The sequence below is a fragment of the Puma concolor genome, chromosome A1, assembly GCF_028749965.1.
Source record: "Puma concolor isolate L17-30 chromosome A1, mPumCon1.1.hap2, whole genome shotgun sequence".
Taxonomy (NCBI): Eukaryota; Metazoa; Chordata; class Mammalia; order Carnivora; family Felidae; genus Puma; species Puma concolor.
The window spans coordinates 160,853,657-160,868,615 of NC_141667.1; the positions used below are offsets into that span (position 1 = coordinate 160,853,657).

At 50.7% G+C, this 14,959-nt stretch overlaps 1 protein-coding gene across 12 annotated transcripts in view; it reads right to left on the bottom strand.

The window, feature by feature from the left end:
• Positions 1 to 2,193: 2,193 nt before the first annotated feature.
• ARHGEF7 (Rho guanine nucleotide exchange factor 7) overlaps positions 2,194 to 14,959 on the bottom strand; it is a 135,412-nt gene continuing 122,646 nt past the window's right edge. For 7 of the 12 annotated variants that reach the window (XM_086708390.1, XM_086708404.1, XM_086708392.1 and 4 more), the window contains 4 exons: positions 14,209 to 14,385; positions 6,094 to 6,193; positions 5,779 to 5,833; positions 2,194 to 4,726 (listed from right to left, as the gene is read on the bottom strand). In XM_086708390.1, coding sequence (XP_086564516.1) covers positions 4,604 to 4,726; positions 5,779 to 5,833; positions 6,094 to 6,193; positions 14,209 to 14,385 — 455 coding nt within the window. In that variant the 3' untranslated portion in view covers positions 2,194 to 4,603. Of the gene's footprint in view, positions 4,727 to 5,777; positions 5,834 to 6,093; positions 6,194 to 11,834; positions 14,386 to 14,959 lie in introns of those variants that run through there. The other 5 variants (XR_015251759.1, XR_015251758.1, XR_015251756.1 and 2 more) reach the window with 2 other exon arrangements.

A 14,959-nucleotide genomic window follows, 5' to 3' on the forward strand; every position in this document is an offset into this window, starting at 1 on the left:
GCACCCAGGAGCTGGAGAGAGAGGCAGCCTGCCCGACCCAGTCGGGGCCGGGCACCTTTGCTTTGAGGAATTGCAGGGGGAAAAGCAGAGCCAGAGAGGAGGTCCCGGGGGGACACTGAGGCCAGCTCCACTTGCTTTATGAGCCAGTGGCCAGCGGGTGTGCACTGCCACAACTGCCTTTCGGAGGAGTCCACGGGGAGTCCACGGCATGGGTGTGTGCACACCAGTAACGAGGGAAAGGCTGCAGACGGCATTCGGACCGAGACTCCTTTTTTCGAAAAACTAGAAGTACAGTATCGTCAAGAACGTTACTTCTAAAATGTTTTCTGGGACTCTGGCAAATTCCATCAAAATTAAAACACGCGTTTCTAGAAATAAATCGTACAGCAATACCTACCTGGTTGCATACAGGATACTCATCGGAGCCTCTGCAATACCAACTGCCCCCCCCCCCGCCCCCCAGCACTGAAATAACCTGATGCTTTCCACCAGTGGGATATTTATGCGGCTGCCCCACACGGGCAGCCCACACTCCCCAAAATGGATACTGGGGATTCGTTACCCACAAAAGGCAGTCCCAGCAAAAGGCATAAAAGTTCCGTACTCTGAAAGTTTCGAGGTTTTTTTTCCTACCTAGGTCTTTACTACACCTGCAAGTTTTTATGACGTGGTACCGGGAGCCACTATTTTCCCACATGGATTTAAGAAAAAGGCCAGTTAGCGAACACAACGTGCTCTCATTGCGGGGAACAAAAATCGCACAAACACCACAGGTTTGCCTCTGCCCAAAAGAACCCATCACACTGGTTACCTTTGTGGAAGCAGGCGAGAGTATCGGGAGAGGGGCTGCGCGCTTCTCACCTCGTGCCCCCTGCGTCTCTCCCCACGCAGGGACTTCATAAAGACCAGCAAGTATATACAAGTGCCCCGGTAAGAAACACTTGAATTAGAGATACCAGCGCAGCTCATTTACAATGCAAATCAACACAAGGGACTTTCTCAAGGTCCCATCTCAGCCTGAAAAACTGGAAATCCTCCAAACTCTGGGCACCACGTTGGTGGCCAGGCACCCCGGGTGGCCGTGGCCGTGTGCCTCGCCCGGCTCACGGACCCCCCCTGGGTGGTGGCTACTTCACCTAGTCCTCACGCCCCATGTCCAGTGCAGATGGCCAGGTTCCCGGCCACCGCTCTTGGCTGCAGTGTGCCAGGTTCAGGGCTGCAGTGGTGGCCTGCCCTCTGAGGGGCCGGGGGAATATCAGAGCGCCAAAGAAATTGGGAGCTAACAGGCGATGCAAGTTACACCAGCACCAAGAAAACCGGTCTTTCTGCAGGACACGTGCCATCACTGGTCTCCCTAGAATCTGGGAGAAAGAGGACAAAGTAGGGTTTACCAAGTCACCTGACAAAGTTTTCACAGACTGTGGTGATGGAGATATGCACGGCTCACCTCCTCGGATCAAGGGTGGGAGCTCGGAGAGGGAGGCAGCAGCATCAGGGGGCGTTCGACCTGCTCCCGGCGTGGCTGTCTTCCCGGAACACAGGCTCCAGCCACTCGCCTGGACGGAGTGACCACCAGGGCGAAGGGTCTGGGCAGGGCAAGGCTCACAAGCACACGAGCAACTTGCTTCTGTTGCCTTTGTCCACAGGCCACCAGTGTAAGGACCCCCAGGAACCCCGAGACACACTTTCCCCCATTCCACCCACGAGGGGGGATCACCGAGCCCCTTCCAGGATGAAAAGTCCTTCTACAGACAGAAGGGCCGTGCCTCATGGTGCTTTTCCTTCCCCTTCCTTCCCTACAACCTTCCTTTTCCTAACAGGACTTCAAATATTCCCAAGCCACCGGTTTTAAGGCAAACATGATTTTTCCAACATCAAAAATTTACACCAGAATTTATTTTATTTTAAGTCAGAAGAGGTGTGCTTGGGTGGCTCCAGTCGATTAAGCACCTGACTCCTGATTTTGGCTCAGGACATGATCTCACAGTTTGTGAGTTCAAGCCCCGTGTCCAGCTCTGTGCTGGAAGTGTGGAGCCTGCTTGGGATTCTCTCTCTCTCTCTCTCTCTCTCTCTCTCTCTCTCTCTGCCCCTCCCCTGCTCACGAGGGCTCTCTCTCGAAATAAACTTAAAAAAAATTTAAGTCAGAAGAAAGCATAAAGGTAACATGCACCAAAAAACAAAACACAAAACACATCATGGAAGATAAAGTGATATTGTAACTTAAGGAAAGTCAGTTTAATAATTACAACGATGTAGAAGGAATAGTCAATGCCAGGACACTCTGTGGCATTTACAGGACATGGCCCCACAATAGTCACCAGGGATGCTGTGTGTCCTAGAGAAATGGGGCGGGAGGGCGGTGGGAAGTGCACACACAGCTGGAGGCGCCCAACGTCCCAGCGCCTGGTGCGCGTGGAGGCAGACACCACGAGCACAAAGGACGGTGTCTGACCCACATCTCAACATCGTGCAGAACTGAAGTGTGTCGTGTCCTCGCCCTTGGGGTAAATAGGGCACCTTTCAACCCCCAGCCCCTTGGAAGGTCAGAGAAACGTAAACAACCTATTTACAATAAGGAAGGTCTGTAGAAAGAACTGCTCTCGGATGCATTTTCTCTGCTCCCTAAAAAGCTTAGTGAAATCCTGGATCTGCGAGAAGAGGAGAGAACGGGCCTCTCCCCTTAGGGCAGGGATGGGGAAGAAACAGGTGTCACTCAAGGCTTCGGTGAGGCTAAGGCAGGCGAGAGACCCCTCCTGGGATGCTGCCAGCAACATCGCCCATCAGAAACAGGTGGAGAGAGCAGGGGACAGAGGCCGTCCCTGAGTTCAAGGCTGCACACTTGGACACACTCCAACGTGTCTCCCACTGCAAGAAAGGTCTTCTGCGTCACCAAAGACTCCTGTGAAATAGGGCTTACCAAAAAACAGGCTCTCCCTGCTAGTCCTAGCTCTGGTGAACAAAATGCTAAGTGCAAGAAGTTGGCAATTCTACTGGAAAGGCCACACATGGGCAGGTCAATGCTGAGCCACAGACACACCTGCTGGGCACACAGCCAGGAGGGCCAAGCTCAAGCCACTGCCCTCCAGCAGCAGATGGGGGGGGGGGGGCACAGTGCTCAGCAGGAGCCTGGAGAAGCAGAAAGCCAGGTTCCAAAGCCACCCAGTTCAAAGGCATCAGAAGATCCCGAAGCCTTTACAGGGTGGCTTGACCCACAGATCACGAGGCCCAAGTCACTCCTGAGGCCACAAGGGTATTTCTGAGAAGTCTGTAATGCACAGAGATACTGCTGTTTTAAAAGACCTAACACTGGTTCTGTGAAAAAGTTCCTGTCGATTAAAGCTGACCTCTTGAGAAGAGGGGAGCAGAGAGCCACTGCCATAATGTGGGCATCCTGCCTCCACGGCCGCGGTTCCTGCCCAGGGGCTCTGAGGCTCCTGCGTCCCTGCCCAGAGAGGCCAGCAGAGCTGGGGCTGGGCAGGCTGCCCGTCTCCTCTGCTGTGTAGGTACAGGGGGAAATGGACCCACATTTAAACTTTCATCGCTTTGGCGGGATTTATATTGCTTTATTCTCACTGAAAGGGGGAAACATTTCTTTTTCCCAGTGAGCACTGAAGGCTCGTTGCATGCTGCTGGTGAACAGAGCTCAAAGTGGCCTGACAACTCCCAACCACCACCTGCCATGTCAGCCCACAGCATCCCTGGTGTGCCTTCATCAGCCTCAGAGATACGTAATAAATAATAGTTTATTTACAGGTTCTTGTGAAGCTTTCTCTCGTGGGCAGGACACAACAGTGCACTTTTTCATGTTATTAAACCAGCCTATATAAGAAAGTCTGCTCTCCCCAGTGCAGTGAATGCACGCCGACGGGCCGCCGTTCTCCACAGGCAGAAAGGCGCAGACACCAGCAGCTGGACATGGAAGTGTGTGGGGACCTCCTGGGATCTGTGGTTGAAGCTGGCGTCTCTCTCACTCAGCCCGGGCACCTCACTCAGGCCCACCACATGTCAGTGACACAAAATGGCTTTAACAGAAGACTTTCGAGGGTATTAAGGTATCTCTGCAGACACAAATAAGGTTAATTACTTAGGCCTACCAAAGCAGAAGGTCTTTTTAGAGCACGTGGGGACTATAGAGAGCAAACCAGGCATCCAGCAAAATACCAGGCACCTTTAACGCCCCTGCTTTCCATGAGCACATCTTGTTCACAGGACCAGAAAGGTTAGTGGGAAGGGAATTCTAGAGCAGGTGATCAGCCCAGATGGAACCACCATGGATGTGCATTCAAAATGGAGTATTTACAAGAAACACGTGTAATTATATATACTCAATAAAAGCCTGAAACACCAGGATTTGTAGTCACTGCACTTATTGCAAAATGAGGTAATTGAGATGTTAACAGAGTAAAATTACTGCAGTTCCACCCTCAGGGTCTACACCTCACGTGTGGATTCTTCGGGAACAGTGCAACCGTTTCTATTTGTGTGAGCAACTCCAGCTTTCCCGTGCACAGAAAGCAAGATGACTTTTGTCCAGCCCTGCCCCCGCGGTCCCACGTGTTCACCCGGGCCTGGTCTCCTCGCTGGGAAGAGGCAAGGATGCTCCTCAGAGGTTGGTCTCATCCCAGGCAGGGTCGTTCATGTTCTTCAGAACTTTCCTCACCAGCTTTTCCAGGTCCTTGCGGGCTCTCTGCTCTTCCTCCAGAGATTTCTTCATCTTTTTGTTATCCTGTAATTGAAGCAGACCACAGGAGACTGGCGGTCTCGGGCACACAAGAGGGCAATCCCGGGCTGGAATCCACCAGGCTCAACAGCACCGCCCGAACGCCCGCACAGACACCCCTGTGATGGGTCTCCAAGATCCATCACAGAAGGAAGAACGGTCCTAACTATCCATCCAGACAACCTCCACCTGACAGACCAGGAGACAACGGCTGAAAGTAACAAGAGGAACGTGCGTCTTCCCACATCTGTAATGATCTCACAACCTTTTACTAGAAAAACGGCAGCAGCGGCAGCCCCTGCGTTCCTTCGCCCTGACCCCATCACTCCTAGGCACACGCGCAGGTGGACCGCTGCCGGGCCTCCCTTCCAACTCGGGGAAGAAGCACCTGGGCACCCCAGCCCCCACCCCACGTGCAGGGCTCAAAGCGCTCCTCGGAGACCAGAGCCATGGTGCAGTGAACCTTCTCCACAAATACACAAAATATACTTGGGTCACTTAGCCAAGTTCACCTGACTTCTTAAGAACAAGGACCATGTGTCACACCAGCAAGTGGCAAAGAATAATCACAGTAGGAATTTTAGGTATTTTAAACAATTATTCCAATAGAACTTGAGATGACTTATGATGGAAATTGTACAGTAAAACCTTTAAACAGGTCACTTTAAGAATTCATCTCCTTGGGCACCTGGATGGCTCAGTCCGTTAAGCGTTCAACTTTGGCTCAGGTGGTAACCCCATGGTTTGTGAGTTTGAGCCCCATGTCTGGCTCTGCATGGACAGTGTGGCTCTCTCCCCTCCTCTCTCTGCCTCTCCCCTGCTCTTTCCCAAAATAAACAAACATTAAAAAAAAAAAAATACTTGAAAAAAATTCAGTTTTCCTGGTCTGTGCCAGGCACAGAAGACCAAACTGATCTGCTGGAATTCTAAGAGAAAGGACCTCTCCCTTCTTTATTACTTCACGTTCAGACAAACGGCCTTAATTTGCAGGTGGTGTTTTCCCCTTCTCCTCCTTTAAAAACAAGGTCAACAGGGTCAACAGGCTGGCTATGACTCACCTGTCTTAACTCTTGGACTTCGTCCTTTAACGCGTAGACAGTATCCACAAGACTCCTGAAGCAGAGAACAGGATGAACACCCAAACGAGGGTGGGAGCAAGGACACAGAAGCACATTACCGGGAGGCATGACAGGACCCTCCTCGGCAAATACCCAACTCCGTCCACTTTACAACAGCCTGCTTAGAGTTAATGCCACTCTGTCAAGGACACCAGGAGGGCCAGCCCTCAAAGGTCTTGGGCTCCAGGGCTCCTTGCCATCCGCCCCCTCCCCATGCCCACGTGGCCCACTTTAAAGTGCTGGAACGTGGCTTACTTTTCTTCTATCACTGTCTGACCATTACTCTTAGTTTCTTCAACTATGATTTTCTCTTCCTCTGGAAGCAAAACTTGTGGAGCAGATTCTTTGCGTGAGCCTAGATCATCAAAAACACAAAAAACAGAAGCAAAGCCCACAGGTGAGCACATGGCAGAACTTGACACCTGACTCTACAGCACTATGTCAACATTAACATGAAATTCCAGAGACCATACATTGAAAATCCTCTACATAAAATAGGGAATGGCAACTTTTGCCAATTTTCTCCACTTCTGTCTAGCAAACCCAGTCCTTCTCGTGCTGAAAGCATCGCAGAGGAAAGGAAGCAGTAGCCTTCTGGCGATTTATTAAGCTTCGGTTCCTGAATCAGGATTATGGATCTTTTAAATCTCCAAATCTTCCACAGGTAGTATGTTAAAGGTTCTGACCGTAGTGCCCTGGACATTTCAGAATAAGTATCAAAATGAATTTGGGGGGCAAGGGGGAATATCCAAATCAACCCGATTGTGAGCCATCTCATTCTGGGCATTTTAGAGAGATGGGTCAGATGATACATGCACACAGGGTGTTTATAAATGCAAATAACTGGTGAAACATTTAACTCTACAGTGACAGTTAGAAATAAAGATTAGGGCACATGGTTTATAAAAAGTGAGATTTATTACTTCTTGCATGAAAACTTATTCTCCATTCCCTGGCACATAAACATTTTTCCAAACAAAAGGTGGTAAACCACAGACGATGCTGGAGGGAAGCTGGCACCATTTAACCAGTGCCCAGCAGTGCAGCTTGCCTGGACCCTGTCTCGATACACGCATGCTACAAAATGGGTACTTCAGAAATTGGGAAACCCAGCTTTTGAACAGGTAGGAAAGGAGACTCAGATCTTTGAGGACGCAAAAAAAAAAAAAAAAAAAAAAAAAATCTTGAGATAGTATTTTCTTATCTATAACAAGTACTGTAACATTTATATATATTTTTGAAAAATACTGGTACAAATATTTGAGGAAATAACACAGAACACAAACACCTGCAAAACCTCTTCAATAAAAACAATACACCTGGGGGCGCTTGGGTGGCTCAGTCGGTTGAGCGTCCGACTCTTGGCTTCGGCTCAGGTCATGATCTCATGGTTTGTGGGTTTGAGCCCCAAGTCAGGCTCTGTGCTGATGGCACGGAGCCTGCTTGGAATTCTCTCTCTACCTCTCTCTCTCTGCCCCTCCCCTGCTCACATGGTCGCTGTCTCTCTCAGAAATAAAAAATAAACTTAAAAAAAAATATGAAAACAATACACTTGATATGTGCTATGTACTAATTACGGAGATGCTGGCACAACTTGCTTCTTCCTGGTTCACCTTTAGCCCGCCTTCCTGAAAGTTCGTCAAACCGTGGGACGGCTGGCTGTGTGCCCTTCCGTCACGGGAACGTTCAGGAGAATACCCACGTGTGCAGGACGGGGTTTAAGGAATAGTCCACCAGCATTTCAGTGTCAGCTTACGCTCCTCGGAGCAGGAGTTATTACCATGAGAGCTTGACAGCAAGAGTGCTCACAAGAGGATCCCACCATCCAGGGGGTTCCCGTATCATTTCCGCTGCGGCACACCACAGGAAGGAGGGCGGGAGTTTCCCAGCCGTGGGGCGGTGGCCTAGACTCTCCCTGCCACCATCTGTACGTTGGTCCCCATCGCCCAGACTGAGAAGGGCGTCGAATTCAAGCACACGGTGAAACCGTGACAGCAGGAACTGAACTAAACTAGGATGCAGACCTCTTCCTCCTCGGTCATCTCAAGCATGAGAAGACTGAACTCCAGGCAGGCAGGTACCATCTTGGGTTACACAGCACGAGCTTCAACACGCATACTGTTTTTATACCAATAGAGGGCGGCCCTTCGGGGGGGGGCGGTCAAGCACTTCAGTATTCTAGCCAGAGTGCGGAAAATTTGGGCACAAGCCACAGCAGGCGTCTGTACTATTTCACGACTGTCCGCTATGCCTCCCTGCAAACCCCGAGCCTGCACCCCCATGGCTATGTCGTACCCCTCACCGATGGGCCACCCGCCACCCCATCGCAGTCCCCCACCCGCAAAGGGAGTTACTCTTCACAGAGGGTGACATCCTTCAAGACACGGTCCCTGAAAGGGTCGCCCTGTCACAGACAGCGCCATGCTGACGACAATCCACCTCCTGGGGTCTTGCCTGCTCCCGGCGCCATGGCTCTGAGGGGCTGCAGGCATATCTTCTAGGCCGTTCTGGGCCACATGGGAAAATACAGGCTTATCTTCTTCTAGGCCGTTCCTAGGCCGCACAGGAGCTGAGCGGCATCAGCCAAGGGGCAGATTCTGAAGGCCGTCGTGTGCCATCCCGTGCTTCGGACACAGCTGCAGCAGGACCCACGTGAGCATCGGGAAGGCTAGTTCACGTGCCGTTTCCCCACAAAAACAGGAAAGGGTTCACAAAAAGCCGAGTGTGTGTACCACACACGTGGAAAACCGATGGTTTCAGTGAATTTCGCCGTGAAGAGACGTCATCGGAAAACTCAGTCGCCTGCCAAGTGTCCCCACTGCCACCTGCCCTGTGCCACGGTCCAATCAAAACAGGTAGCGGCTGGGTGCCGTCACACTGGCTGGAAGCACGTTTCCGCACGTGGACAAGCTAATGACACACGTGGCAGCACTCTGGGAAGCCCGACTCTTGTGTGCTTCTCCCCAGGCATTTGGATCTCCCGGCTTCCTGGGCACTGCTCCGTGAGGCATACGCGGCACTCCAGGTTCAAACGGCAGGGAAAACCAGAGGCATCTGTGTCGTAAGGACATGGGCCGGACAGCGGGCACTGTCCTGTCAGCACGAGTACCAGGACAAGTGTAACTTCCGTTACAGAACGACACTACATCAGAGGACCAAGCCCGTGAGAACTGGTACGAGACTCACATGTATGTGATGGTTATTTTTGGAAATATGCTGAGAGCACACCAGAATTTATTATAAAAACTTACATTGGAGAATGTGTTATCGGCAGAACGTACTAACTGCTTGATTCCTGAAAGAGGCTAGTGTGAAAAATGCCATGTATGGACCTGACAGTGAGCCGGGAGGCATAAAGACATAATAAGGTTATTTACTGGCCTACAAAGAAATCCAGGGATGCCAACAATGTGCCTGGTTTCAATGTAGCATTTTTCTCAAAGGACAGAAAATTCAGTCTTTCAGAAAGTTAAACAATAAATATTCCCCAGCCAGGTTTACAACTAAGTCTGTTCTATAGCAATAGCCAAATTTTACAAAGTAGATTTAACATCTCAAAGATTACTGAAGTATTTTTACATGTATCACAACATGTTTTCCCTGAATTACTTAGTCTGGAAAAACAACCACTCACAAAGACCGTTCTGTCACTTTGTTTAAAACCCTCTCAGGGGCTGAGACCCAGGCAAATGTGCTCACGATGGCTCTGCACATTCAAGATCCCTATTTCCCAAACTCTGTGTTTCCAGGAGGTTAACAGGGTACGGGCACGGACGGTACTATCTCATCCGTGTCCACGCATGACCTCCCCCTAGGCTACTGTGCCGGACCAGGTCCCCGGGGGTGATGCATGCCCTGACCAAAGTGGACAAGCTTCTCCCCGCCCACAACCGCCCCTGTCGGGCACACAGGTGGTGGCACCAGGACCTCTGCTCTATACGACCTGTGGACAGAGGCCTGGATTCCTCGGAGTAGCCATGCAGCACCCCGTCAGTAAGGGCCTCCCACCCAAGAGCGCTCTGTGGAAACAGTGTGGAGTTGCCTGCTTCCTCTTCCGGACTCAAAGTGCCTTCTCAGTTTGGGGAATACTTTGCCGCCCCTCCTCCACTGGCTAATGCAGGGGTTCTGCCACGTCATTTTGGAAACTGCTGACTGCTACAGCCCCTTCTTCAAAGGTCCACAGGGCACAGGCAGCACGGTGAAGGTTTTCAGAAGGTCTGCAGTACAAATACCCACTTACTTTAATTCAGCACTTCCTAACGTCATCGGAGTGCGGAACCACTGCAGTTCTCCGTGTCACTCTTTACGAGTAGTGCTGGCCTAGCCTCTGGCCCTGTCTGCCTCTATAATCACACGCACGCGAGTGCCGGCTGGCTTTGCTGTTCAGTAAAGGCGTGAAGACAATGAGATGACAATTTACACTTGGCACCAACCCAGCGTTTCCCCAACCGGAGGACTCCCAAAAACACGTCTGCAGCTGCCTGGGCTCTGGCCGCCGCCGCCCACAGACATGCCACGGCAGCTGCACACTGCCCCCAGCAGGGGTCGCCCTGCGCCACGCAGCTGGAGATGGACGGGAGCTTGCTCACTGAGAGGCATGACTGAGAAGCTGGAGACAACTTGAACCCTGCCCCCTGCAACATTTACAGATCCTCCTTTGAGAAGCACTCGCGCTGACAGAGGATCTGCCTGGGGCACATAGCGGGTGGGGTGGGGGTGGGGGGCTCAAAGCCCAGGGTACCTCTTGGTTGTTGGAGAGCCACCTGCTGGGACACAAGGCTGGGTCAACTCCAGGACGCACGGTGGGGTGTGTGTGTGTGCACGCGTGGCTGGGCCGGCCTTCATCACAAGCCTAAAAACAGCGTTAAGTTCGCCAGAGAAGAGACCACATGCCCATCTGGCCAGATGTCTGGTACGTTTGTGGCCGAACTCCCGTAACTTCTTAAATTCATAATCTTTCTAAAAATCTGTATCTAATTATACTCCACTGGAACTGATCTTTCAGAATGAAGGAAAATATTACAGGTTTTCAAAACCTGTTTAATAAAATCTTTCCAAAAAGTCACTTTGTGATTTACCGGCTACCAAAGGATTCTAATTTTTTTTTCTTGGGAAGAGGTGAGGCATCTTTTTAGGGAACAATTTACAGGTGTTCACCATCTGTGCCTTGCTCTAGCCTCTCACGACACTTCCTCTCTCTGCTTAGCCAGCTGGGCATACGCTTTACAAAACCAAAGTTAAAATTGATCTTAGTCCTAAGGAAAAAAGGAGTAAGAAACCAAGCAAAAGCAAAAAACACTAATGAAGTTAGGTGGGGTTTTTTCCCCCCCATTTGTGCACAAAAAACCAAGAGTGCTTCTTTCTGAAGACATACCCTCCAGTGACAGAAAACTTGTTGGAAAAAGTTGAAATAAAAATGTGTTAAGGAGTGACCCTGTTTTGTCTGGAACATATTTAATCTAAGAAAGTGCACATTTCTCTCTCAAAGCAGAAGCAAAGAGTCCCATTACCTGGCCTTCCTCTGGAAGACAACTTACAGGAAAACAGCCCTGTCACACTGAGTCACAAGCTAGGCTACTCCCCCGCCCTCCCCCAGATAACAAATATTAAAAGCCACAGGCTAGCAAATGCAAAATTTATTTCAACTGTACATAACAGACGTCTTTTTTCATATATATAAAACAAACACTTCATTGCCATATGCAACCACAAACAATAATATGCATACTGTACAATACAATGCAACATCAGGTTTACATCCAACTGAGTCTTCAAATGGCAGTCGTCCACCAGAAATGGCTTTCCCATTCACAGAGAAAAAGCACAATATATAGATTTTTTTTTTCAAGGTCTCATACCACTATTTACACATTACTGTGTTTTGGCAACCTCACGCAAAACACATAATTAATATAGCTTATATACTGTGGCAAGCGTAAGTTCAATGGCAACACCACGGAGGCCCCCGCACAAGGCCCGAGGCAGCGCTCACCTACCTGTGGGTTCAGGGTCTTCACCCTCACACCTTCACCTTCACCGACTGCGCACGCAGCCAGGACAGAGCCACACAAACGAGACTCCCTCTCCGCACGACTGAAGCTCCGCAGGGGGAGGGAGAGTCCCGGCCCCCGGGGGGCCACGTCGCCACTGCCACCCAGGGGCCACCTCCAGCCTGTGGCACAGACACTTCCAACCAGGTCACGAGAGCTAATGGTGCCAGACACTCACAACAAGCCTGAACAACAAAGAGCCAGGGTGTTGTTCTGCAGTGACCTCAACGTCAGCAGAATCCCTGCCCACGTGGCTTTACTAGTACCAGAGGACGGATGAGGAAGGGTGAAACCCTGGCGTACAGGAAAGGAAATGGCTCAGGAAGATGACCCCAATGATACTTGGCAATGCAGAAAAGTCCAAGTGCAACGACTAACGGCGTCTCACCGCTGTGCTGTGCGCAGCCCACAACACGGGCAGCCCGCAGTCACTAAGGCCTGGCAAAGGCATCTCAGCCAACGCACAATGACACAGCCTCAAAGCAACAAAAGGACACTCTAACGTGATGATCAGAAGAGGGGACTGCTATACGTACACAAAATAAAACCACTGCTTCTAAGTTCACTCATGAACTTCGTAGTTCCATTTCTTCCAAAATTCCATCTGCTATCTGGCTGACCATGCAGAAACCCCATCTCTCCCGTGGGCTAATACTGGGCTCTAATTTTAAGATTGCTCAACTTCTTTATATTAATTGATACAAAACTAGGAAATCTCCAGATGGCATGAGCAGCCCAACAGCTATCTGGGAACAGACATGCTTGGAATTCTCCGTCTTCCTCACGACCTCACCACACGCGGTCCCCGAGCCGGCTGACTCTCTAAGCACCGCGCCGCTGCAGGGGGCCACCAGCCCCTCTGGGTGCGTGAGCGACAGGACCCGGCGCCCCGCCAGCAGCGGCACGGTGCAAGCAAGGGCGGGCACTGCATACGTGGTGTGGTGAGGTAGGGGACAGGGGAGACGGCCCAGCCACCCTGAGGAGAGGAAAACCGGCCATTCCCGGCTCCTCACGGCATCTGGCTTCCTGAAGTCGGTCTGACTGAGCACTTCACACGCGACCACGAGGCTCCCTGTCCACACCAAGCACAGCATGCGTGGGGGAGGGTGCTTCTCCACTCTGGCAATGACCAAACGTGGTTCCGGTGCCACCACTGAACGCGACACATCACATTCAGTTTTCTGAAGCCGAGATTCATCTGAGGGAGGCCAGTGAAACCTCCTCACAACAAATCCCAGGGAAGCGGGGGAGTCCCTTCCAAATCGGAGATTTTCTTCTAAGTGAGTTACGTGGCAGCTTAGGTCTTTGGCGGACTCAGGTGGCCCCAAGACACGCAAAGAAGGAGGATCACACAGGATGGGATGCTGTAAACGGAGTTTCACTGCAGCTACTTGCTGAAAACCACGCGTCCATCGCAGGCAACGTAATGTGGAGGTTGGGGTGCAGCCAGGCTGGGACCGAAGCCAAGCACTCACCTTTCGGGGTACAGCCAACGCCTCTCTGAACGGAGTCTCACGTACACCTTCAGAGGCTGCGCGCGTCAGAGTTTGCATTTAATCTTCAGCAGGGAGGGACTCCAAACAAGGGGAGCGTGGCGTCGTGACGCGGGGGAGGGTCTGAGCTCTGACAGTACCTGGCCCTTGGACAACCCCCACCCCACGGGCAAACGGGGATGTGGGACAGCCATCTGTGGTGCACGGACGAGCACAGAGCCCTTGCCGGCCACACCGACACACGGCTCCCCGTGGCCGCCAAGTGCCCCGAGGACTCTTCAGAGAGCGGTGTCCGAACTGCACTCAGCCCTCTTACTGAGCGCTTCCTTCTCCTGTCTCCTCAACTACTTGGTCAGTGGGTCCATCATACATAGAAGATGTGGATCCCCATACAAGGCCAGAGCCGCCTCTGTGTTGTTTGTTGATCACAAACCTGTATGGTTTCAGTATAAAATATAAAAGTGTTCATACAGCTGTATCCAAAAAGAAATGAGACAGGTGCTACACTGAGAATAAAAACCCAGACCCCTTGGAGCTGCAAAACCGCCACTACCCACGGAGAAAAGCCCCGGGCACGGGCCACGTGAGCACACCATCTCCTTCAACAGCAGCGACTCGAACGGAGGGTCAAATTGGCAATTGGGCCTCCGCAAAATACAATGGGAAATATCAGAAACGCTCTCAAAAGTTGTTAAAATATCACATAAAAGACAAGGAACAGCAAGAAAACATCTAAGAAAAGCAGGCTGCGATACAACAAGCATTTGTTAAGAAAAGCTCAGAAGTGCATTAGTTCTGGTGAGAGATATATGAGCAACAGCTCTTACGAGATGTAGAACCCATTCTGTAACTATGGGCTGTCCATATACTGTCATAGTCAGAGTCTTCCGAGAGGTCTGAGGGCTCCAAACGGGAAAGGCTACTGCGACGACCCAAGGAGTCTAGACTTGATTGGTCGTCGTCAGCCAAGACGTGATTATGCATCAGGTCAGTGCCTTGCCATGCTACGACGGGAGGGACGGAGTGACAGGCAGAGGTGGGAGGGGACGGACAGGAAGAGCCACAACCAAAAACATGAAAACAAAAGCAAAAGGTGATGGGAAGAGAAGGAAAAGAGAAAATATTGTTAAAAAATGGCAACAATGTTCATTTCTCCTTATTTACGGTGGGTTTTAATAGCACAACCCTTAGAATAAAGGTAGACTTAAATAAATCTCACAGTATTGTTTGCAAACGGTCTCTTTTTACAGATCTTGCTACGAGCCCTCACATAAGCTCATGTCCACAGATCATTCTACAGACATTTCACAAGTAAACTATTCCATTAGCAAATAGTCTCATTTATGACATTTGTAAAAGAAACCATTTAGGTGTTAAATTAGGAATTGTTTCCTATTCTTTAGGTGGATATGTTGAAGCAAAAGAGTTTCCAAGGATTTTCGACTTCTTCAGTTCATCTTTAGGATGGGGTCTACACTTACCTTATCAAACCACCACCACCACCGTAAAAGTTTCAGAGTGGAGTAGGGGTTAAATAGGGTCCACGTCCCTGGGGGCCCTTCCTTGTCGCTGCACCAC